Source organism: Neopsephotus bourkii, unplaced genomic scaffold, assembly GCF_033783945.1.
Source record: "Neopsephotus bourkii isolate Nb327-2 ecotype Australia unplaced genomic scaffold, CSIRO-AGI_Nbou_v1 NB_867, whole genome shotgun sequence".
NCBI lineage: Eukaryota > Metazoa > Chordata > Aves > Psittaciformes > Psittacidae > Neopsephotus > Neopsephotus bourkii.
Window position 1 is genome coordinate 147,187 of NW_026901363.1, and position 24,541 is coordinate 171,727.

The 24,541-nt window shown below is 48.5% G+C and overlaps 6 protein-coding genes across 6 annotated transcripts in view; 3 read left to right on the top strand and 3 right to left on the bottom strand.

Annotated features, from left to right (window-relative positions):
• LOC133214028 (uncharacterized) overlaps positions 1-24,541 on the bottom strand; it is a 153,978-nt gene that overhangs the window by 111,655 nt on the left and 17,782 nt on the right. The window lies entirely within an intron of this gene.
• Positions 1-24,541, top strand: part of NSDHL (NAD(P) dependent steroid dehydrogenase-like) — a 90,473-nt gene that overhangs the window by 27,319 nt on the left and 38,613 nt on the right. The window lies entirely within an intron of this gene.
• Positions 1-24,541, bottom strand: part of LOC133214031 (potassium voltage-gated channel subfamily C member 1-like) — a 310,932-nt gene that overhangs the window by 10,942 nt on the left and 275,449 nt on the right. The window lies entirely within an intron of this gene.
• On the top strand, positions 1,475-3,292 carry GLOD5 (glyoxalase domain containing 5). Its single transcript, XM_061356698.1, has 3 exons — positions 1,475-1,639; positions 1,863-2,018; positions 2,193-3,292. The coding sequence occupies exons 1-3, from the start codon at positions 1,475-1,477 to the stop codon at positions 2,343-2,345; spliced, it is 474 nt and encodes a 157-aa protein (XP_061212682.1). The 3' UTR covers positions 2,346-3,292.
• Positions 5,493-12,879, bottom strand: LOC133214100 (cis-aconitate decarboxylase-like). The gene is made up of 5 exons (XM_061356794.1): positions 12,871-12,879; positions 7,872-8,036; positions 7,606-7,695; positions 7,144-7,349; positions 5,493-6,445 (listed from the first exon to the last, which is right to left on the bottom strand). The coding sequence occupies exons 1-5, from the start codon at positions 12,877-12,879 to the stop codon at positions 5,527-5,529; spliced, it is 1,389 nt and encodes a 462-aa protein (XP_061212778.1). The 3' UTR covers positions 5,493-5,526.
• LOC133214099 (uncharacterized) lies at positions 11,146-23,817 on the top strand. The gene is made up of 11 exons (XM_061356791.1): positions 11,146-11,232; positions 14,639-15,030; positions 15,724-17,178; positions 18,023-18,115; positions 18,680-18,784; positions 19,429-19,538; positions 19,880-20,074; positions 21,298-21,460; positions 22,346-22,511; positions 22,682-22,776; positions 23,387-23,817. The coding sequence occupies exons 2-11, from the start codon at positions 14,874-14,876 to the stop codon at positions 23,470-23,472; spliced, it is 2,625 nt and encodes an 874-aa protein (XP_061212775.1). The 5' UTR covers positions 11,146-11,232; positions 14,639-14,873; the 3' UTR covers positions 23,473-23,817.

The following is a 24,541-nucleotide window of genomic DNA, read 5'->3' on the forward strand; positions in this document are numbered from 1 at the left end:
AGATGGGGAAGCAGGAAGCCCACTGCAGCTGCTTGCCACAGCTCCTGTCTAGGAATATCTTTGCTTCTTAACAGTAAGTTATCCCAGACTGAGCACCAAGATCAGCTTAATACAGCACATTATATAGCATATTAACACATCTTTCCCATGCAAAGGGGAAGATATGTGGCTGAAATACCCAGGCTCTTTTTCCGGGATATTTCACGTACCTCTATGTAGTTGGACTTTCAGGTCCTTTGGGTCAAAGTACACCCCTGCAGTATGCCGAAGTCCCAGCTCCTGTTTAACCTCATTGGGTTTTCCCCCTCATTCTCCTGTGACGTGTCAGCTCGCACAGCTCAGCTCCAGGCAGCAGGAAGAGGACGGTCCTAAGGGAACCATCCAGCACCGGCTTGCCCAGGGACCATACTCTCTCGCAGGTACCTGGCGTGGTTTTGCAATCCAGTTTCCTTATTGCTGTTTGCTGGAGGGCTGGCATGGGAGAGGAGGGTTGTCCTGGCAAGGTTTGCTGGGCAGGAGCAGGGAGATGCAGGCTGTGACATGAGGGCCCCCCAACTTGGGAGCACCCAGGAGGGTTCCTGGATGGAACAGACTTTGCAGAGCCCAGGCCGGCAGAGGTGAGGGTGTTCAACACCAAACACCATCTGCAGCAAGGAGGAACAGTGATTTTCACTGTCTTCATTATCAGCTCCCCCCACAACTGGTGCAGTCACTGGGCACAGTCCGGGCAGTGCTGCAGTCCCAGCTTGAGATGGGGGAAACCAGGGCTCCAAACCAGCCCCTCTTCATAGAATCCCACACTGTTTTGGATTGAAGGGACCTTAAAGCTCATCCAGGGGAGGGACACCTTCCACTGGAGCAGGTTGCTTTATGCTGACCTTGCTCCTGTGCCAGTGGGGCATTGAGATCTCTCCTTGCCTGACATTTCCCAGGGACCCTGCAGAAGGGCAATGACCAGGGATCATCAGAGGCTCATCAGAGCAGGATCATCAGGGGTTTGTCCCCTCAGCCATTTACCCCTGGGCTCAGTCCCACAGTGCAGTTACATTGGTGACAAGTTCCCATGCTCTTGGCGCTGGTTAAGGCCACATCCCTTACCTTATGGTCCATGTTTTCCATCTACATTATGTAGGGACCAGAAGGGATTCTGTGTCTTCCTGGAGGTTGGGAGAAACCCAAGAGGGAAGGATCACACACATAGTCCATTCTTGGTGCACACAGGCGTTTGTGCATTGAGAGATCAGCATCCCTGTAACATCAGCAAGGTGCTCTGAATCTGGCCAAAGGCAGGAGCTCTGGCATGCTCAGGTCCCACCAGAGCAAAGCAGAGGTCTGGGGCCCTTCCAAGGAGGAGGATTTATTGCCTGCTTGTACTTGTGCCATCAACAGCCCAAAAACAGATCTGTTTGGCCTCTATTCACAGGTCAGTTCAGAGCTGCCTGGACCATTTCTCTTTCATGTTTTGTGGTTTTTCATGCTGGTTCTCACCCCTGAGATAATGTCCTGGAAGGAAGAGTGCATGAGTTCACCCTCATGTTTCATCCAGTGCTTGGACCACCTTGTGTTGACTGTGAAGAGCATTGAGGACACTGTGGCCTTTTATTCCAAGGTCCTGGGCATGGAGGTGGTGACTTTCCAGGTAACATGGAACACAGGCTTGGCTTGGGTCTAGAGGAGCTGCAGTTCTGGGCCAGTGGCTGGGCTTTGTGGAACTCTGACAGGTTCTGACAGGGATGGATGTTCAGAGTTAGCAGGACTACAGCCAGGTCCCCAGCACTTTTAGGACTACACAGGTGAGTGGATGCTGAAGGCTTCCAGCTCAGGAAGTCTCACTGCACATTGATTCCTTTCTCTGGGGACAGGGAACTCGCAAAGCTTTACGTTTTGGCAACCAGAAGTTAAACCTTCACGAGGCTGGGAAGGAGTTTGAACCAAAGGCTTGGTGCCCCATCCCTGGCTCTGCAGATCTCTGCCTTATCACAGAGGTACCTCTGGACCAGCTGCAGGATCATCTGAAGGTGAAGAAGGCACAGAGTGTCCACGGTGGGACCTTGGGAGACTTGAAACCAGAGCCTCCCAAGCGACACTTTGAGGGTCTCTGTGTTGGAGAATGTCAGAATTGTCAGCCCATGTTTTCAAGGCTGGGGAAAGTGACCTTAAGCATTAAACCCCTGTTCTTTGTCTCTTCCCAGGCCTGTGGGGTGGTTATTGAAGAAGGGCCAGTGGCCAGAACTGGTGCCATGGGTCCAGTAACATCCATCTACTTCCGAGACCCCAATGAGAACCTGATCGAGTTTTCCAGGTACTGCCCAGACGTGACTGGAGCCCATGGAGGAGAACCCTGACCACAGCCTGTTTTATGCCTGCATCCCGGCAGTCTGCAGGATGCATAGGCCAGGATTTTGGTAGCCAGTTTACAGGCTCAAGCTTTTATTTTTCAGACCTAGGACAAGGATCAAGTTAATTATTTAAAAAGCAGACCCTCAACCCTTTAAAAAGAATAAAACAAGAAGGAAGGACATGGGGGATATCAAGGAGAGCAGTTCCCCAGCTGGCCACACTGAGGTAGCAATGCTACCATCACTGCTGGAAAGCAGAGAGGCCTCTTCTGACCTCTACAGCCAAAATCCTCTCTAAAATTGAAATAATCCCCGAACTGTGCTATTTGGGGTTTTTTCTCTGCTGGCATTTCACGGGAAATCCAAATTCCTCCATGCAAAAATGCAAGTCCCTCAGAACTGCAGAGCTGCGGATGGTCACAGAGGGTTCTCCCCTCTCCAGCTGAGCCACTGTGGGAGCCAAGGACAAGAGCTGCCCCGGGAGGAAGCCGCAGACACCTCACAGCCTTATCCTGAAAACGGGGACCGGGGAGGACCCCAGGAGGGACCCGAGCACTGCGGAGCCCGCGCGGTCCTAGAGCCCCGCGCCCCGAGCGGCGGCTGCTCTCCAGGGTGCTGAGCGCGGCGGCGGCCGGCTCCTCCCGGTGGGTCCTGCCCATGAGTAGGTCCTGAGCAAGAGTGGGACCTACCTACGGGACCCCACGGATGGGTCCTGCCCACGGGAAACGGCTGATGGTGGCATCCTGCTCCCACCAGCCCTTCTACAGCTTTCCCCCACTCTCCACTGGCCCGGGGTTCTCCCCAGCAAAGTGCTTGTGCCAGCAGAGCCCTATTAATTTCTGGTGTGGGACTGTAGTTATTGATTGATTGCCAACACAGATCCTGCCTGTCTCTGCACTGCGAGTGTCCTTTCAGTCACTGAGCTTGCTACCATAAATATGTTTGTGGAGAAATGTGTCCTTTTCTTAAATTTAAGCATCATTTTTCTTGGAACAGCAGTTGAAAGAAGGAAAATGGCTCTTTTCTTATTCAGCCTGAGAGATTTTGGTAACACCACATTAATCGCTGAACACCCTCAGTGTCACACAAGCTGGTCTGTAATTTTCATACGTCATTTGTTTCCTTGGCTATTCTAAGGTCTTGCATCCCTTGTCAGGGCTTTGGGCCTCTGAATTAGTTAAGAATATGAAGCATTTTTTGTGTGAAAGTGAAAACAACAAGTGAGACACTTTCCTGGACTGGGATACTGGAGGTGTTTTCAGGTTTCTTGGCTTTTAGATGAAATATCATGAAAGAAAAAAGCCTTGGCTATGCCTTTGGGTCCTCTGGAAAAGCCTCTTACTTCTTCAACTGATAAGGGGTCTGATAAAAAGGGAGTTGGGCCCTACCAGCCTTCCTGTGCCTTCCCTTCCTAATTTTACACAGTGTCTGCTCAAAGGTGTCAAGATTACACCTGATGGGACAGACAAGGCCTGAGTGAGGTTTCTGGATCATGGGGACAAAATGCAGCCTGAAACCCAGCTGAAAAGCTAGTAAAAGGTGTGACTCCAGCCAAAAGAAACCAGAAGCTTGTTGTGGAAACTTGACAAATATTTGAAATCAGTTGCTTAGTGGGGAAACATTGTGTAACTTCTCTTTGATGAGAGACCATGTTTAACCACAGCCAGGCTTTGCTGCCTGTGGGCTATTGTCTTCATGAGGAAAAAACAGCCTGCAGTGCTCAATGTAAATATATGGCTGGAGAAATCCCTGGGCACACACTAGCTTTCTAGCTAGCCTCTGCTGGGACCCCCATCTACTGGAAAAGCCTCTATACTGAATATGTTCAGAAAACCTGATGGTCCACATAATGTTAGCATTAAATCTTCACGCAGAAAATAAGTTTACTTCAGTTCTTTATTCATAAAGATTCAATGGGAATATGCGAGACAGTATGAGAGAGGGGAATTATAGGTGGGCAAACAGTTCTGCTCTAACTGGGAAGTCCTCTGCAAAGACCACTGCAAGCTGAAAAGGAACCAGCCCAGATGCCTTCTTGCTTCACTAGTCCCATTGCTCTGTGCCTTGCAGAAGGCACCTTCATTTCTGCAATGGGTGCTGCACCTTTATCATGATTGGAGGCCACTCCTTTGGATCAGCAGTCACAGTATCTGTTTCATGTACAGCAGATTATTGCACAGTTCTCCATCTCACTGCTCACAAAGGAGGCAGGGTCAGAAGCCTTCCAGTGAATGGCTGCACAGGAGCACAAGTGCTGATCTCATCCCAGCTGGAAAGATGAGTTAAGGACTGAGTCTCATTGAGCTTTCCCTCCTCTAAGGGGAGAGAAACAGGAATTTCCCAGTGTGAGTCATGGTGTGTATGTGCCCAGGTCACCATCCAGAGGGGCCCATCTCTGCAGAGACTATAAAGACCACCTCTGGTGAACCAGCTCTGAGTAGGGCAAACCTGGGAAGGATGCTGTGACAAAGAACTGGCAGGGATCACCTTGCAGGCAGCATAGGATCAGGTGTAGGAGTGGTGTAGGGCTCCTCACCTTCCAACTGCCTTCCCTTCAGAAAAGAAATACAGGTTTTAAAGTTCCTTGAACCATCCCTTGTACACAGAGAAGTGAAAAACACTTCCCCAGCACTGGAGAAATGGGAGGCTTTTACTGGAAAAGGAAATAATCCATCTCTGCCTGAGGGTTTTGCAGGCAGGGCTGTTTACAGTAACTGATAGGTTTTTCAGCTGGCCAGCATGACTAACCATGATAACAAAAGTGCCCAGAAGAGCGCTAAGAAAAGCACACAGCTTGCAGCTGAGCTTCCTCTCCTTCCCAGACTCAGCAGTCAGGCATCCTGCACAGAAAATCTTGCAATGCAGCTTGAAAAAAGATCTAGACACGGTTCCTTCTGGGGAGCCGGCTTCCAGGTGATACCCCAGGATTCTCACGGAATTCCATGGGAGTTTCATTATTTGTGATGGCCTTGCAGCCAGCTATGTGTTGGGATTCAATCCGTGTCCTGATCACTGACACAGGCACACCTCCTGCCTCGTGGGCTCCTTTGGTATTAAAGCGTCTACTTCGACTTCAAGGGGTGGGAATTTTCCTGTCATTGGAAAAACAAAAGTAAAGCACCAATGAAGAGAGGAACCGGAGTTTCCCTGGGAAAAGTCCTGTATCTAAACACCGCTTGCTGTTCCCTCACAGGCTGCAGGCCAGCTGGGAACTATCTGACAGTTTCTCCAGGTTGTCTACCATAGTGATGATGGTTTCTATTTTTTCTTCTGGAAGCACATGGGAGGCATTGGAGCGAAACTTCTTCAGGAGTGATTCTTTGCTCAGAGGCTTCCTCCAGTGCCCATAGAAAGTGTCACATTTGCCTGTGAGGACGTCCCCGCTGTGCAGGAGCAGTGCCACCTCTCCGTACATCTTGTCAAAGTTGGCCACATTATCTTCAGGGTGCTCCACCACCACTTTGTCCAGCAGCTCCCTCAGCTCCTGCCGCTGGATGCTGCTCTCTGCAAAGGAGCTCAGCCCCACTTCCCCATCCAACAGGGCAGTACAGGCATTGAACTGGAAGGAGTGTCTAGCCTGGTGTTCAGAGCTGGGGAAAGGCCGATTGATGTACTTTGACACTGGGATCTTCAGCACAATGGTACGGATCAAAGAGGGAGAGAAGGACCCTGCGTAGTTGATGAAGAGGTTCCGGACAGACAAGGCAGCATCCACCACCCAGTGCATCCCCAGGTGGGCTGGGAATCTCTTGAAAGCAATATCCTGCTTCTCCAAGAGGAACTCATGGTGGTCACTTGGTGTGGAGAGTGGTTTGGGTTGATAGACACTGTAGAAAGCACTGAATCCAGAGCAACCAGGGATATCATCCAGAATCAAGGGGTTGGCCTCCATCCCTCGGGCAGCCAGCAGTGCTGCTTCGAAGCCCAGGCGGGTGGCATTTCCAATGTGCAATGGCTTGGCTTGGGTGGCAGCATTGGCCATGGGTGCCCCTGCAAGCGATGCGGCAATGCCCAAAGCGTGTGCGCACTGGGCCACGCTGAGAGACAGGAGTTTCGCTGTGGCTGCAGCACTGCCCATGGTACCGACCACCGAGGGAGGGTGGAACCTGCAGATACGGGGGGAAATCGCAGATATGAGCTTCCTGCCTGCTTGGCACAGGGAACATCCAAAAACTTCATCCACCAGACCTGCCTGGGACTAGGGTGAACTGCCAGCTACCCTCACAGCTCTGGTGCAGGTGGGATTTACCTAACTCAGAATGTAGCCATCTACAAACTGTCTTCTTGAAACTTCATTGGAGACAACAGAGTGAGCTCAGCATCTCCAGAAAGCCATTTGTAGTTTTCCCTACGGGTAGGTGGCATAGCTTGTGTCCATACAGCTAAAGTTTCTTCCCCCAGACAGATAAGGTGGCTTCATCCACCATGCTCAAGGGTAACAGCTCCTGGTCATGCCATCCCTTGGAACACACCAGGGTACTGCCTGGGGCTGTGGCCACAATTAAGCTGTCTGTATGGCTGTGAACACTACCTGTCCTGTGCTCTTGTCCTGGCTAGTTTAGGTGATAACGCTGCAGACTCAGTGCTAGTCCTGTTGATGGTTAGTTTTGAGGGAAGATCACTGGAGGTCACCAAATGAATATGTGGTGCCTCATCAGCCTGGGGAGAACTGGCATTTGGCTCTCAGTAGGTCCTTACCCTGATCCGGAGTTCAGCCAGACTTAAACTAACATATTGAAACCCTGAGTAGCACTGTTAACACTCACCAGCCCTCTTCCTACTTGGTGAAGAAAAGGAGGTTTACCTTTTAGGAATGTTGTGAGCCTCAGTGGAGAAATGCATGAGCCTTCCTTGCACTTCCAGGCCCACGTTAAATGCCAGCAGGAAATCCATGCCATTGGGTTTGGTGCTTGGAGGTAGCATCTGGGAAGCTGCCAGAAGAGCTGGCAGCACAGCCCCTGATGGATGAGTAGCAGGGTGCCAGGTATCGTCAAAGTCCATGGAGTGAGTCTGCCAGAGAAATGGAGATAAGGACATGCTGGTGTGGGGGGGCTGGAAACTGAGGAGGCTACAGGTCCTTGCTGATGAAGCTGCATCTGTAACAGCATCCATCCACTAGTTCCCATAGAATTATAGATTGATAGATATTATGGTTTATGGGGGACCTTAATGCTCATCCAGTTCCAAGCCCCTGCTTCCTGTAATTGTAACTAGTGTCTCTGAAGGTCCCACAGAGCAGCTCTGCTCCTGGAAGAGCCCGACTTACCGCAACTCCGTTGGTGAACGCAGCCAGCGTGGGGGAGAGCTTTACCCCTGGCTTGCCATAGACAGAGCTCACAGCAACTGAAGAGTACAGCTCCTGTGAAAGGGAGGGAGATTCAGGTGAGGACCTTGAGTGAAGCAGTGACTGTGATGCCAGAACACTCCTTTACTGCAAGGCAAAAGTCCTGTGTCAGCCATGAAAGCAGGATTTGGATGTGGTGGTGGTGTCAGGACCACATTAACTACGTGGGAATATGGGACCATTCCTACCCGGCAGTACTGCAGAGCGATGTCAAACACGTGTGTTGTGCTACCCACAAGGCCAACCCCGATGCTGTCAAGGATCATCCTCTTGCTTCTGTGACGGACAGTCTTGGACAAGTGCTCGGGTCGAACTGCATGGATGAAGGAGGCAAAGCTGCTGGTCACTGTCTCCTCCGGAGCACTCCTGGCCACCACTGCAGCACCAAGAGAGAGGAGAGGGGATAAAGACATGTGTGGGCTATGTGCTGATGATCAATACAAATTATGTCCCTTTATCTGGAGAACAGGCAGAGCAGAAGCCCTGCTACATTACCAGTGTAGGACTACACCCAAAGCCTGGATTTATCCAGAAGCTGGATCTTACAAGTCACTGAGGTGTCTTGACTCAACCACAAAACCCTCAAGCCCTATGTACTCAAAAGGATGCTAGTGCTTAAAACAAGTCTTTTTATGTTCTTTCATAGTTGAGCTCAGCTTATCAGAGGATCCAGCCTATGCTTCAGATGGGGATTAAACAGAAGATCTCCTGAGCTTGGTATTTGAAGGAGAGCTTTCCCTGTCTCTGAGAACATCTTTGCTGGCAGACAAAAAGCAACATATTAAGCTTCCCAAGGCAAAGTTGGTGCTTGTATTTGTGACCTCAAAGGCAGAGCTGGGCAGACAAACTCCTGGCGCTTTTGGGTTTGGAAGTCACCATGCCCAAATCTTTGGTGGCATTAAAATTCAGTGGAAAATACCCAGTTTGGGACAAAATTGTTTTGATGAATTCATAATTCATAGAATGATCATTCTTATACCCATTATAATTTATAAGATAATTTTGAGAGTGCACAAGAGCAGAAAACGATAAAATTCAATATAGCTAACATATGCATGATTGCAAATCCGCATGTAGGTATGCATGATGGGGGAATACACACGCATGCACACAGATCAAAGCCAGCACTAATGTCCAAATGAAACTAACGACATGAAAAAGTCAGGATGAGTGAAGCAACCAAGTAAAAACACTTTGCTTCAACATCTTACAGGAAACCTCATGAGGATCAGCAGATGATGACACTTTATTTTTCAACCAGAAAACACCCCAATTAAGAAAAAAAATGACCATTCCCTAATTTCAGTAGCCTGTATTCATCCTTAAATGTCATGCCTACTGACTCACAGTTTGCTTGCAAGTGTATTTGGACTCACCTAGAGCCTCAGAGACTAAAATCCATTTGTAAACACAGCTGAGAATGTCATCATGGCTGTGACTCACGGGCATAACATTCCCCCCTTGCAGCGGCTCCATGAAATGCATCGCTATAGGAATCTGTAACACTCAGCACTTTGGAAAAGCTTCTGCTGACAAAAACCTGTGTCCTCTCTGTGTACCCGGAGCATCCTCAGCGTCCTACAAACCTCCGCCCTCAAGGAGAAGGAACAAACTGGACTGGAGAGGCTGGAGGAAAATCTGCTTGAATCACACCACAGCCATAAAATCTGGATTGCTTCCTTCCCGTCATCAAAGGCTCTTTGTCACTTCAGTAGGCAGAGATATTTTTTAACCCTTCCATTAAAAGCATTTCATGACTCCAGTGTTTCTGTCTGGGTACAGTAATGGTGCTGCAGAACTTCATTAAACCCCAAAATACTCCATCCACGACCAAATAGATCTATGTAGATTATTATTAATCCTCTTTTCTCAAGTGTTGATTAAGCAGAATTCATTGCATTTTTTATATTAATAACACATTTTAAAATCACTTAACAGACAAACTTATGAGAGACCAAGTGGCTACACAGCAAAGTCCTGCTTAATTTGCCTGAAGCGAGAAGCTGTAGCTGTGCAGAAGCTCCTCTGCTGTGAGACACAGGGAATGACCCCTGAATTGCTTCAAGCAGTGCTAATAGCAAGATCAGATGTAATAAAGAAGTGGTGACAGACAGGGGAGTTAAGGATCTGAGCAAGCCGATGACAGCTCCAACTTAAGTATCTCACATTTATGGTCAAAGAGTAAGAATTTGGAAAGGCTGGTTCTAAATCAGTTAAAGTTTATGGTTTAGCATACAATCAACAATCAGCATTTTTATCATTTGTTACTTTTCTCCTTGTTCTTTAGCAACCACGGGCAATAATCACACCAAGACCCCCCCAAACACGTTTATCTTCCGAGGATTTGAGCGGTTTATCTCAGCACAAGCAGCCCAGAACCTTTCTGTTTCTAAAGCAGTAACATGGTTATTTGTATGCTCTTTAAAAAAGGACAGGGAATGCTGTTCTGCAGAGAGGTACAAACCGTGAGCAGCAGTTTTGTGAACTTGCCGGGAGCTTGCCAAGAACTTCTGGGATATCTAAAGACAGAGAAAGAGCATTTGTCACCAAAGCCGCTTTACTCTGGTTGTGCCTCTAACATGGCACTGTGAGACACTCACAGATCAAACAGGCGGATAAAACTGGCTACATATTTAAAGGAGAAAAACATTTTCCAAGGCTCAGTCCAGCAGGGATGCCAAGCCTAGCCAGGGAAATAAAGCAGTACAGTACAAGGGGCAGCACAGCCTTTGCAGACCTACCATGGAATAATCCCGTTCCATCTGCTAGCAACACCAGCTCAGGGTGAGCACAAGGAGTAAAACACCACACAACACGTCCCAACAACAACAACCCCCCTGCCATGGCATCATATAAACCCATGTGGGATGCATAAAAAAGAACAGGCATGAAAGGAACAGGTTAGTAACTGTAAATAAAGTGTCTGTGAAAACCTTCTGATTTTGTTAGTATTGGGGCAGGTTCCCACTTCATGTCACGGCAATTTCGGCCAGTTGAGGAACTGCCCGGAAAACAACATTGCCTCTTTAAAGTGAAGAAGGAAAGATCAGAGATGGATAGGGTTTGTACATGAAATAGTAGTTACCTGTAAGGTTAAGTAGACCATGCTGGTGGCTGTTACCACTGCCTAGTGCCCAGCTCTGCGCTATTCGAGGGATGGGAGAGGTGTCTGTCTGCAAGGTGCTTTGGTGTCAGGGTTTATATATGCTTCTGAAAGGCAATTTGCTTTTTGTTTTTTTGCAAATGAATTTCAAGTGGGATGACATCAGCCTCTGGGGACGGAGAGGGTGGGGGGAATAGATGAGGAGGGGTGGTTTTTCTCTGCCGAACACAAGGGAAACCCCCCCTGGTTTCAGGAAATAAAAAAATATTTAGGACAATAACTGACAAAGTTCAAGGAAATTCCTGTCTCCCAATGCTACAGGTGCCAGTATGTGAAGCAACTGGCCCCAGGCTCCTCCTACAGAGGAGGACTATAAAACTGGTACTGACCAGGAAATGAGAGGGACAAGAGCATCCTCCCATTGAGCTGAAGTGTCACCAAACCAGGTAATCCAAGCTGCAGAGGGAGAAGCGAGGCATTGGTGGTTTTCTTTGGTGCTTTTCTTGAATACATTCAGTGTTTTGTCATTTGGCTGAATCTTTTCATAGCTCTCCTCCTTCTAAATAGTCATCTCTGTGATGCTGCCTGCCATGGGCTGTGGGTTCACTGAAGGGTTAGTGCAGAGGTGGACGCTGCTGCTGCCAGGAGGCGTTGGGACTTCTCATTCCCAAATGGATGTTTGGACTTTGGGGGGATGCCATGGCTCTTTGCTTGGTCCAGGAGTGAAACCTGGGGACATTCAACATGCTGCAGGTTCTTCAGTACAGAACAGCAGCCTGGTGTGGCACACCTTGCATTTTAAACCAGAATCTTCTACTAAATACTAAGGCAGATCCTTAATCACTGTTGATGCAGCAATGCACCTCAGGCAACTTGGTGCTGGTTTTCATCAGAGGAGAGTCAGGGTTGGGGTATTTAACCCAGCTGCATGGCATTGTTGTGCACTGTTAATCTTGCTATGTGCTTAGCCAAAACCAATTTCATTTCATTCTCTTAACATGTTTATCTGGAGAGAAGCAGTGTTTCCTCTGAGCTGTGTAAACAGTTGTTATCATTAATAAGGTGGGATGAAAAACTAATAGTAAAATGCCACATGGGAATAAGTGTCTGATAAATGTAACATATTGGTGTTTATATATGTGTCCCATGGCATGCTAAGCTTTGTTCCAACCTCCTTTGGAGACAATGTCCACACATCAGAATATTCCCATTAGTATAAGTCAAGGTGAAGCACAAATGACAGTGCAAAGCAGATGCACACAGCAGTGTCTGCAAAGCCCAGGTATAGCAGTGAGGTGGAAGAGGGGTGCAGAAGACTGTGACCTATTTTGGAAAGAGAGTTATTGCAAGAAAAAGGTGATCAGAGGCTGCAGCGAGCAGCCCGCATGGGCATGGCTCATGCTGCAGGGACAAGAGCCAGGACAGAGGGAGGACCTCATAAGCCATTTCTGCAAACCCCAAGCTGATGAATGACAGGGGCAAGCAGGAAAAAGGAAGGAAGATGGAGGAGGTTGGGTGAGGAAAAGGATGGCTTTGGCTTTGCCCTTGCTGCATGAGGGATTTGTACAAAAGAAGGATCGCCCCGGGCTGCCCCATCATCCGCCAGCCTTGGCAGTGCCCCAGCTCTCCACGTGCCTCCTCACTGTGAGGACACCTCCATCCGTGTGGTTTCCTGGACAGTGGCTGTGCTGGCTGGTACCCCATGTCTGCAGAGAGCTGCTAACCCCACATGGTAGAAAGAGACCTCCCCTTTGCTCCTCTGCCTCCATGCTGGTCTGTGTTGCTTGCAGAATACCCAAACAGCTGCTTTGCATCAGTGCCAGCTGAGGACACGCAGCTTGCAGGCTTGAGGACAAAGGAAAGGCTTGGTGGGAGATGCCTCCTTGCTGTGTTTCATGGAGCAGAGAGGTGTCACGCTTGGTTTGCACTAGTGCGTGTAGAGAAACAGGTCCTACCAAAGCGCCAGAGGCAGTAGCTGTGCAAAACATAGTGACAACAGCAATGAGGGGTTTTATCCTATGGACAAACAAGGCTTTGAGCAGAAAACACCTCTGTTACCATGCAGAAGCCTCATTTCTTGCTGCAGCCCACATCATCACTAGTGCTGCTACCCCTGAGACAACAATGGGAGGGGATTCATTATTTGATGTGTCTTTATGCTGCATGAAATAGAGGTGGAAGCAATGCACAGTTTGTGTTTGCAGAGTGGGGGGGCTGCTGTGGGTAGGTCTGCAGCAGTTTCCAACCCCAAGCCCTTCGCTTCCCAAATGAAGTTCCTTCATCCTCCTCCTTTTCCATATCTTGGTCTAAATCCTCTCACATCCTCTCCCTTTACACATCTGTAGTATGATATGGCATATTTTCAGACATCATTTGAAGGGCTGCATTGCAAGAAGAGAGAAACATCCCTATGAATTGTGTCTCTACATCCTTCACAGAACCAAGCTGTGTGTTGCAGGCTCTAAAACCACTAGTTATGCAGGAACTGCCAATATGAGCCATGGCAAATTGAAAAGCACTTCTTCTGCAAGCCAGGGAGACACCTGGCAAGCCCATCTTCCTCCAGAAACCTATCTCATCCCCCTCCAGAGACTGGCTCAAAACAGGGGCTTGTTAAAGCATACCTAGAAAGCCACTGTCTGAGACATTTCAGAGCAAAACATCTGGAGGAAGTAAAGATCATGGCCCGCCTCCTAGTATGTAAACCAAACGGCTTCTTTATATCTCAATGCCATGTGGCATGACAGCATCATGGACAGCACAGATACTGCTGAGCTCTTCCTAAGGTGCAGTCTTAAGGGCCTTCCTCAGGTCAGTACTTTACAGAGATGCTTGTGCCTCCTGCAGAACTGTGACTGGGTGCGTATCTCTGAACCAAAAAAACCTAACCTTTAGCACAATCAAATAATTGAATTAACGAATTGCCCTCCCCAAGGCTCACTTGATTGTTTTTTACCATTTCCACATTTCATGAAGTTGAAGTCACTGAATCAGTTCAGAGCTATTAGGAGATAATTTATCCTTCATTCCTCATTCTGGAGAAAATCACATCCTTCAGAATCAATGGAGAAAAGGAAAACATGGGGGTTTAGTGGAACAAGAGTCCAGAGGCCTGTGATGTTTGCAAACTATACGTCTGCTGATGAATACTGTGTTTAAGAGCAGACACTGGGATTTGGGTTGTTTAATATTCACAAAACTCTCTCTTCCCCTGGTGGTGCTCCTCCACTGCTCACTTCCCATGTCAATAGTAGTGCTGCATGCTTCCCTGGCTTTCCAAAAGGCTTTTTGGAATGGCTGAGAACAGACTACATCACTTTCTCCTTTTCCAGCTCCTTTAGGTCATCTGGTGTGCCAAAAATACCAAAATAACAAGGACATTGCTGTTTTATTTTCATCTTTGTTTCCTAACAAAAACCTCCAGAGAGAAAACTCCAGCTCATGGTACCCAGGAGTGCAGAGGAATGGAAATGTGGGGGCTGCCTGCAAATAGACGAGTTAATGGTAGAAATATGAAGGGTTTGAAAATAAACTGTTTAGTCACTGGGGTTTCAAGAAAGGGATGGAGCTGGAAAATTCCATCTGGGAGACTGTGTATGCGTACGCCGTGCCTGCCTGTTTGTCTGTAACAGTGGATAAGAAACGTCCTGGAATGGCTCAAAAATACCTTGTGGGTTTTGTCTGAATGTTTGTTCATTTGTGTTAGGCTATTCATTGCTCTCCATCTCCAGCAGCTTGGAGGAGAGGGGACAGGAACCATCACCAACACCTGCAGCGCTTTGGGGCACCTAAACATGTTTTTGCCAGAAATCCTTGTAGCCTAAATAGGTTGTGTGTGTTTTTTCTGGATAGGACTCCGGAAAGTAGACACCTAAAGCTCTGCTTTGAATCGAGCCTTTGTCTGGAGCAACGAGCCGGGAGGCACGGTGGAAACACCTGAGCCTGTCACCAGTTCCTCCCTGCTTGGAGCAGGGGCACGGCTCTGAAGGTTGGCTCAGTGCCCGTGCCGAGGCAGCACTGGTCTAGACGCCGGGGACGGTGAGGCGGTGGGGTGACCGCCGGCGCTCCTGTTGTGTCTGCAGGGGCCATGGCGAGCACCGCGGGCTTCGCCGCTGTCTTCTACAGCGAGCCGGCAGTGCTGGGGCTCCTGGCGAACGTGGTCAGCGCCTTCCTCCTCTGCCTGCAGAACCTCACTGTGGTGCACACCGGCATCAAGCCACAGGGAGCAGAGGACATCCTTGCAGGTGGGTGATGATGCTCAGGGGGGGATACCAGGGGTGCTGCTCAGAGGTGAACTTGGCCTGAGAGCACTGTTTCATAGTATTGGACTGTAGGCGCTGTGTATATTAGCAGAAAGACCCAGTGTCACTCCCACTACACACACACATGCACATAACTGCTGCATATTGAATAGATTCATAGAATCCCGGCTGGTTTGGGTTGGAAGGGACCTTAAAGCGCACCCAGTTCCAACCCCTGCCACAGGCAGGGACACCTTCCACTAGAGCAGCTTGCTCCAAGCCCCTGTGTCCAACCTGGCCTTGAACACTGCCAGGGATGGGGCAGCCACAGCTTCTCTGGGCACCCTGTGCCAGCGCCTCAGCACCCTCACAGGGAAGAGCTTCTGCCTAAGAGCTCATCTCAGTCTCCCCTCTGGCAGGTTCAAGCCATTCCCCTTGGCCTGTCCCTACAGGCCCTTCTCCAAAGCCCCTCTCCAGGTTTCCTGGAGCCCCTTTAGGCACTGGAGCTGCTCTAAGGTCTCCCCTTAAGGAGCCTTCTCTTCTCCAGGCTGAACAACCCCAGCTCTCAGCATGTCTCCACAATGGAGGTGCTTCAGCTCTCGGAGCATCTTAATGTCATCTGAACTCACCTCAACAGTATAACTCTCTGTTACCCTAACCTCTAACTCTACATGACCTCTTCATTGTGTCTCTCAGGTGTCCACCTCATCCTGACTGGAGGCTTTGTCCAGCTCCTGGCAGGATTTCTTACCTTCCGGAAGTATGACCACCTTGGAGGCACAGCCTTTTTCACCTTCTCTGCTCTGTGGAGCAGCTACGGGGCTACACGCATCATTGTGGCTGCGTACCCCTCCTTGCAGAACATAACACTGCCCTCGGGGAATGCCAGCCACCTCCTGCTCACTGACATGGCCCAGCTCTCTTCTAGCCAAAGCGTGGTGGCTGGGCTGGTGGCCTACATTTCCATTTCCTTTATCCTGTCCTTCTGCTCAGCCACAGTGAACTACATCATGCCCTTCATTTTTGGGGCCATCGCGCTCGCCCTGGTGTTTGAAGCGGTTGCCCTGTTTGGCCAGTGGGCCCTGGTAGTATCTGGTGTCATTGAGATTGTCATTGTCATCTGTGGGTTGTATGGAGCCGTGGCTCTTCTGTTGAAGGGCATCACACAACGGTACGTCCTTCCAGGCTTTGGGCATCCTCTCTTCAATGTCTTGCTACTAGGGTCAGCACAGAGGAGCTCTTCCAAGGCCATTGGGGAAGAAAAGAAGAAGAACACGAAGTATGCAGAGCCCATGGCCCTAGGCAACATCTGCGATACTGTCTCTGCCTTTATGTTTGCCTTTTACTTCTTTGGGTACATGAAGACCTTCTGTGTGGGAGCAGCGTGGATATCCATCATCTCCAGCTGCCAGCTTCTGTCCAGCTTCTACAGCTACCTAAGAGGTGACGTCTACCACACGACCAAGCTTGGTGTCCACAGCCTCTACTGGCTGGTGATGTCTTGGGAAGAGTTTACAGTCACCACCTTCCTCGGGCTGTCCAAAGCTGAGGAAAGCAGGCTAGGAATGTTTGGAGGGTGGTTCTTCCTGGCCACTGCCTGCATGCTGTTTCTGATGTCAACCCACAAAGATACCCTGGAGATGCTGCAAAACGCCTCATTCATCATCCTCACAGCAGCCTCCATCCATCAGATCCCAATGCCAGGTGCTTACCTGTTCCTGGGGGCTGCCTGCAGCCTTTGCACTGCCCTATCTCTGTATGCCACTTTTGCCACCCTTATCAATTCCATCGGGGAGAAGGTCTTGATTCCAGTTGGCATGCAGGCTATGTCCAGCTCAGCTCTGCAAACCACACTGATGGCTGCCAAAACCTGCCTCACAAGGTCCAAGAACTTCCCAAGTGGCACCAGTGCTGAAGTGCCAGATGCATTGTTCTACATCTGCAATGGCCTGGCTGCAGTCTCTGCCATCCAGGGTAGCTTCAGTGACCCCAGCAGACAGCAACTCTCCGTACCCTCCGTGCTAATCCCAGGAGCCATAATGCAGCTCTACATCTGCAGGATCCAGGTTCAGAGAGGGAGAAGGTTCGGTTGTGTTCTTCCATTCTGCTACTCTGCCTTCTGGGGAGCATGGACCTGGCTTCGGTTTGCAGGTAATGCAAGGTCAGGATGATTACTTTGTTTTCTCAAAAAAGGGGTGCTTTTAGGAAATTACAAGTTACTTTCTTTAACATAATTCCTTCTCCCAGGAGATTCAATGACACCAGGTTTACCAGCATTTCTCCTTGTAAATAGATAATGACTGAACATCCCAGCTTGTACTCAAGCAATCGATTGCCATTGCTGCCGTCACTTGGTACTCTCACAGCTACAGGAGTCCAAGCTGTGTCTTCAACCCAACAGAGGTCAAAATGTTCTGGCTAAGCTGTTGTGAGACAGCACTCAGTCTGTTTCTGCACCATTATCCCAGAATAACAGTTCAGGAGATGCTTTTCAGGCAGTGGCAGGCTCCAAGTTCATGGATTTATCCTTCAGAAGCCTAGAGCAACTGAGTTACTCATAGTCATGAAAGAAGAGGTCAGAATGCTGAGCCTGGGCTTTAAAAAGCCTTATTTGGCTCCAGGTGGGCAGCATATTCATAGAATCTCCATGCCAAGTCCTATTAAAATGAGCACCTGTAGGGAAAGTTAAAGCTATTTTTTAAGAGGTAATGGCAAGAAGCTGCTAATGTTTTCAGCCAGACCCTGTTTATTACAAGCTGGAGGCAAAATCATCACCTTTTCTGGATAACCATCCTCAGTCTTCCACTTAATACCTAAACTGTTTTGCATTTCAGAAGCAATGGGTTTGGATATGGATGATTTTCTTTATAGTGGTGTCGTGGTTTAAACCATCAGCTGTTTTGAGTTGTGGTCATTCCAGCTGCACATATGTCATTCTTCTGTTATGCTGCACATGATGGTTTGCTGACAACTCAATCTTCTGGTCCTATTTCAGGCCACTTCATGAACATCAGTGCAGGGAACAGCGAAGGATTCACTGCAGGTTCCGTTGCCTTTTTGGTGCTCAATGCTTTTCTAATTGTTCTAGGTAAGTCTCAGAGCCATGTGTGATTGTTTGCTGAGGGATAATTGGGTCAGAGCATTAATCCCATCATGTTTGTTCTGTGGTGGAGATGCACAAGAGTCTCAGATCTCTCTGTCACGCCAGTTAAGGATGAACTGAACCGTTTTGCCCACAGCCAGTAACAGGAGCTGACTTGAGCTTAGAAGAACCAGTCATAATGGAAAGGAAGAACATTTCAAAGAAAATAAAGGGTTCAAGTGAGGTGAAAGTGTCAGATGGACTGGACCCTTGGCATTTATCCATGGTCCAGCTGCTGTAAATCAGAGTCTTGGCTGCCCAGGAAGTGTTTTCCATGTGAGCACAGTGTACTGGCAGGTTAAGAGTTTGGCAGCCTGTCTCTTGAAAGCTGAGGGCTGAATGAACCATAGCCAAGCCTTTCTTCCTCCATGAACAGGGAAGTCAGGCCACACACTGCTCTGTTTAATCAGATAAGATTAAGTTGATTTAGGAACTCTTCTGCTGTTTCACATACATTTTTATGGTCCATTCTCTGATGTGGTTCCCTCTTGTTTCCATTTCTTTTCACAGCTTCTACTTTTAATGTGGTGCTTCTCTGCATGACCCTTGCAATGGAGCTCTTGACCATTTGCTTTCTGCTCTTTACGTTGGAGAAGCTCCCTTTGCCATTTGAAAGTGAGTTTTGGGTGAACTTGGTCATCAAACCTTCACCCATAGAGTGCAGTGAGTGGGTCCCTGATTGAGGAGCAATGCTCTGCACAAACTCAGCATGGGACAACACAAGTGGAAGAGTGTGTCATCTTTCCCTACAAGACTGGCCTCTCAGCTCCATGATTGGAGGAGGAAACCTTTCCTCATATCATCCACAGGTCCTTGAGCTTCCTACTAAGCATTTAGATGTGGCTCATAATGCTGGATGAAGGCAACCTCCTGAGGTTCTTTACAGACCTTCTTGCTAGTAGCTGTTCTGTGAGCTAAGGCTTGGGATGAGCTAAATGTGCCACCTGTGTGAATGGCTGTACTTCTGTTGAAACTTTGGCTTTGCTGCAAGTGACAGTCCCATTTGTAATGACTTTAAGTACTTTAGCAAGATGCTTTGTAGAAGCTTTTCCACCAGAAAAAAAAACCTAAAGCCATATGGCAAAAGATGCACAGGTAGGCAAGGCTGGAAATGCCTTGGAATTTTAGACCCACAAGTATGCTGGACTGAAAATGGTGCATGACAGGAAAGACTGAAGTAAGTTTGCAATGCTAGGAAGTGATGAGATAGAGAAGATAAAAACCTTCCTGCCTTTGACTCTCTCTTTTTTCTTTCCCAGTTGTGATGCTGAGCATCTTCAGCATCATCTGCTTCTATGGAGCCACAGCATCACTTGCAAACAACATGTTTGGGAAGGATCTGATGATGATGGGAACCCCACTGCTCACAGTAAGACACTTTTGCATGATGGTGTAGCTTCCCTGGTCAGGAGGGATAACCTGAGTTCTTCAATCTTACCTAAGGGATTTCAGATTTCCATGGAATTTCTCTTCCTCTGAATCCTCACCTGAGCTTTGTCTTTATTACTGGGATAGCAGTAATCACTTCTGCCTTGTAATTCATCTCATAATTGAGGTGAAACATCCTTAGAAGTGCTGCCTATGCATTTTGGCTATCAAGGGAGCATGGCACAGTGAGGTACCTGCGTTTGAGTGGACTGTATCCTACTCTCTGTCTCATCTTTCCTTATTTGCACCGTAATGCATTTGTTGCCTTCTGCTTATTGCCAGATTGAAAGCTCTAAGAAGGACACCAAGGATCCTCCACCCTGCATCTGCCCCAGGTCCCACTGTACAAGTGGCTTGAGGACCATTGCTGACTTGCTGAACACAGGGGCGGTATGTGGGGTACCAACAGACACTGTGTACGCTTTGGCAGCCTCCTGCAAACACCCTCAAGCCATCGAGAAGGTCTACAGAATCAAGGTGTGAATACAAGGCTGTCATCTTGTTACTTGGCTTTTGTTTATGTCCTATAGATGAATTATGTATAGGAACAGAAATGGGAGCCCCTTATTTCAAGTTGTCCTAAGCCTCAGATTTGACTATAGATGGAGTTTATGAGTAGCCAAAGCAAAAAGTCAGGGCCCATTTCCTGAGCTGAGCAACCTGGGGTGAAGCACCCTCTGCTCTGGGTGTGGGGCAGTGGGGATAAGACAACTACATCCTGCTTCACTGGGGGGTAAAGCACAAACCCAAACTGGAACCACCCTGATGCTTGTCACCAGTGGATCCAAACCTCTATTTGTCCTCTCTGTCTTACAAAGTGCTGAATAAGAATCCCAGCTCTGAATTCCCCCACACTTTTGGAGACATTCAGTGCTGGAAACAGACCCAAACTTTGCAGCTTCAATACAACTTTTGCAGCCTGGCCCTGTCTATTCTCCATGAGGCAATTTCCTGGCTAGCCTGGAGAAATAAGCATAACAGACTATCTCAGCTGGCACTTAGTGTGAACATCAGCAACAAAGACAGTCTTTTCTGTCCTGCTTTGATGCCAATGCTAACCTTCCCTTTCGATGAGATAATATAAACAGAATGTAAATACATGCTCAGTTCCTTAGTCATTTGGCCCTACTGAAACTGATGTCAGTTGAGGACTGAAAGGACACTGCTTTGTGAGCTCTTTTTATGTTCCCTCCATATCAGTGTTCATTTTACAGGAAGCTTATTTCAAAGCACTGATGAAGTGGTCATGTAGGTGTTGGTTTGCAGGGGTTAGGCTCTCCCTTCCATTATCCTGTCATGAATTGGTGTGTTTGACCTTGACTTGTACCAGTGTAAGTTAGAAGAGGATCAGGGCCTGGTGTAGAAAGTGTTAAAAACACTGATAAAGAGCAGAGCGTCAGTGGTCCTGCGTTGGTTGTGTCTACAGCAGAGGATTTGGATGCATCCCACCAAGATCCCAAGAGCAGGCCACTGTTCTCTCTCTTCTTCAGTTTGCACATATAGATCTGAGCTGAGGCATCAATCACAGCATCCAGCCCCCTCCTGTGCTCAGCATTTGGAGTAGAGATGACATCTTACTTTCTTGGAGCTCCTGGACCCTGGGAAGCCCATAAACCAGGGTTCCTGTGGGCTTCCCATCTTCTCAATGCAAACTCTGTCTTCATCTATTTCTTCCCTTCCTCTATTCCTGTTTTTTGCAGGACAGGCCTCAAGAGAAGCCCATCTGCATCTTTATTTCAAACTTAGATCAGCTGCGAGCAGCTGCTCCCCCCATCAGCCCATTGCTTTGGGAATTCATGGAAAACGTTTACCCTGGTGGCATCGGCTGCATCATCAAGAAAGGAGAGTGGCTGAAGAAGTTAGGTGAGATGAACAGCACAGCCCTCCTCTCCCATTTTCCTGTTTTCAGCACAGCAGGTCTGCAATCCACAAACCTTTCTGGATGTCAATGGGGAGAAATTATGCTCATTTATCCCCAGAAATCATCCCCGGAGCAGTTGCATGCCTGGGTGAATGTTTAAGAGGCTGTTAAAGCGCTGCAATGACTCGTGAACAGTGTGAGCCAGCAACATGATTTCTTTAACTCAGGCAGACTTGAAGCAAGGGAAGTTCATCAGCCTGGGAGGGTCACCTCCTTCAAGCCCATAACTGTTAGCTGGGAATGAGCAAACCCTGGGTGGAGCATCAGATGGATGAGTAGTCCCAATAGGGACGGGGTTCCTATGTGCATCACTTCTCATTGCCTCTTCCTTCCCATCCTATGGACAAAGTCACAACACTGTGAGCAGTGTATGACTCACTCAAACCTGGCTTCTGGGAATCAATGACAATATTACAGGCTGAAGACAGCAAGAGTGAAGGGTGCATAACAGGGAGAGGAGTGTGACAGGAGTGGGAGGGTAGGCAATGATCACAAGAAGTTAGACCCTAATGGAAGGTGTCCCTGCTCTGCAGGGGATTGGAACCAAATGATCTTTAAGGTCCCTCCCAACCCAACCCATTCCATGATTCTACAATCCTATGTCTATGAAAAAAGCTATGCTGATTTCCAGACATCAGTCTTTTCCTTTTAATCAAGCTAGTCCCCAGACCTTACAGCTGTTCTCATGGATTTCTGGTAAGATACCTGATCAGAATTGGAGTATGGAGCAGGACCACTTGCAAAGGAAGCAGTAGGTCTCCCTCTGATGCTACACCAGGCATTGTGCCAGTCTTGCCTCTGCCAACATTCCCTGTCTTTCTTTTAAGGGGTTGGAGCAGGCTACAGCAGAGTGGGAACTCAAGACAGCATCATGATCAGAGTACCTGACCTGACTGTCCTGGTGCACCTCATTGACATGACAGGGCCCTTGGCAATCACATCTGCTAATCCCAGCGGGGAGGTTGACAGCACACACCATGACATGGTCATCTCGTGAGTACCCTGTTCACCAGCACTCCTGCTGCAGTGCAAGCCACAGTTAAAGGGTGGCCATCACGTCTGGGTGGTGTATAGACCACGATCTGGTGCTTTGAATGGAGGGTGTCTTTGGCACGATCTAATATGAAGTACTGTGCAGTGTTGTTGCTTTTTTCCCCCTACAGGCGTCTTGGCCATAAGCTGGAGGGCGTCCTGTGTGATGGAGAATCTGATGAGGTGGTGGCATCCACTGTGGTCAACTGCACAAAGATTGACGAAAGTGAGTGTAAGAACCACCCTTTCTATGTCAGCAAGTGCATTTTCCTGGGAGGTTTCCAACCTTTTCAGTAGTATCAATCTGGCAGCACAGCATGCTCCAAAAGTAACAGTTCTCTAGTGCCTGGACATTTCCAAACATGTTGATGAAGAGGAACAAACAAAAGATGTCCTTGGAAGACCTCTGTGTTGACAGAGAACAAGGCAGTGAGGAGAAACACGGTTGTGCAAACAAAATCTGCCTTGTAACAGTAAAAATGCTTCAAGTGGGAGGGTGGATGCTTCTGAGAGGAAGGGTGGATGATCCTTGCAGCCCACCAGAATGAAGCTCATCCACAATGACATAACAGTGCAAGCTGAGGTGTCATAAGCTGGATGTGGGTTGTCATCTGAGAGGGGTTCACTAGTGGAAAACTAAACCCTTGAACAGAGTGTGGGGTCAGTGTCAGGACGTGGTTTTGCTATGCAACAAGTTTTCTGGTCCTCTTGCTACACATCTTTATTATTTGGTTGTCCTGAGCACTTGTATGGCTTTCCTGGTCCAAGATATTCCTTTATATTCCATCTCTTCCATCCTTTGGGGATTATCCTGACTTCTTTCTTCTTCTGGGAAGGTGGCATCACCATTGTGAGAGAAGGCTGCATACCAGCAGGCAAAGTGATGCAGATATTTGAAAGAGTGAAGAATAGAGCAGTCTGAACTGAAGGAAACGTCCCCTGAGCAAAGGAGCAGCATCTGCTCTCGCTGAAGGACACGAAGCATCCTGAGCCTCACTGGAGGACATGGCACTGTGAAAGCCATACCTTCTCTAAAATCAAGTCCCCATCTCCTTGGGAAGCAGCAGCATTTCTGCACCCAGCATCTCTCCTGGGAGCTTTCTGTGGCTATGTATTGTTTATCTCCAGTAAGTGCCTGAAACCGCCGGGAGACCTGCCCACAGAGTGCGGCAGGATCGGGAGCTGATGCCTCACTGTAGAATTCCCAGAGTGCCTGTTTCCTAAATGCCTTGAACTGTGAAGCCCATCCCTGCTTGTATATTCCCTTCCATAGCACTCGGATCTGTGTATTTTAAACTGCGAAAATCCACTAAATAAATCCTCTTTTTGGAACATAAAGTTTCATTCGATTTTTCCACCAAGCTATTGCAAGCTCCATGGCTGAACGCTAGAGGAAGGAATAAATATTGGAAGGCAGGATTCTAACAGAGGGCTCTCAGCGAGTAAGTCATTCCTTGTCATCCTCTGGCATCTCCCCAACCATTCCCTGCTTGGCCCAGGTGAGTCCCCAGCTGGCCTTGGGGCACTCAGCTCCTCACAATGTACAGAGGCCGATGTGGGTCTGTGGCCAAGCCCCAAGCACATGGACCTGTGCAACACAGCATGGCGGGGAGGGAGCTTTCTGCCAAGAGCAGAGAACAGAACTTTCCTCTCCCCCAGAGCAAATAAGACCCAGGGGAGCCAGGGATGAGGGAAATTCACTCTTAATAAAGGCAAACCCCAACCAAGGAAACAATGAGTTAGGACCTGAAGGCAGGACACTGGCCCCAAAGCACTGGGATGTGCATTACAGATTTGGAGGGTTTCTGTAATGTTTTTTCCTGTACTGGAGGCAGTGTCCAAGCGGCAGATCTCTGCCAGTTCCCTACAGTTGTTCCTTCTCCTCCCTCCTGCTTTGGGGAGGGAGGTTGTTCCCTTGGCACAGCCATGGTGCCACCTCCCACCAGCCAAGGGACGAGCTCCTTCTCTTCTCTTCCTTACCATTTTGGAGC

Bases quoted from the DNA above. Each gene is read 5' to 3' on its own strand.
- GLOD5 (XM_061356698.1), top strand. From the start codon at position 1,475: ATGCTGGTTCTCACCCCTGAGATAATGTCCTGGAAGGAAGAGTGCATG. The intron at 1,640-1,862 runs GTAACATGGAAC...CTCTGGGGACAG, and splicing joins TGGAGGTGGTGACTTTCCAG to GGAACTCGCAAAGCTTTACG. The intron at 2,019-2,192 runs GTGAAGAAGGCA...GTCTCTTCCCAG, and splicing joins AGCTGCAGGATCATCTGAAG to GCCTGTGGGGTGGTTATTGA.
- LOC133214100 (XM_061356794.1), bottom strand. The intron at 7,696-7,871 runs GTAGGAATGGTC...CTTTCACAGGAG, and splicing joins TCGCTCTGCAGTACTGCCGG to CTGTACTCTTCAGTTGCTGT. The intron at 6,446-7,143 runs GTAAACCTCCTT...CCGTATCTGCAG, and splicing joins GCTCACAACATTCCTAAAAG to GTTCCACCCTCCCTCGGTGG.
- LOC133214099 (XM_061356791.1), top strand. From the start codon at position 14,874: ATGGCGAGCACCGCGGGCTTCGCCGCTGTCTTCTACAGCGAGCCGGCA. The intron at 17,179-18,022 runs GTAATGCAAGGT...GTCCTATTTCAG, and splicing joins GACCTGGCTTCGGTTTGCAG to GCCACTTCATGAACATCAGT. The intron at 18,785-19,428 runs GTGAGTTTTGGG...TTTCTTTCCCAG, and splicing joins GCTCCCTTTGCCATTTGAAA to TTGTGATGCTGAGCATCTTC.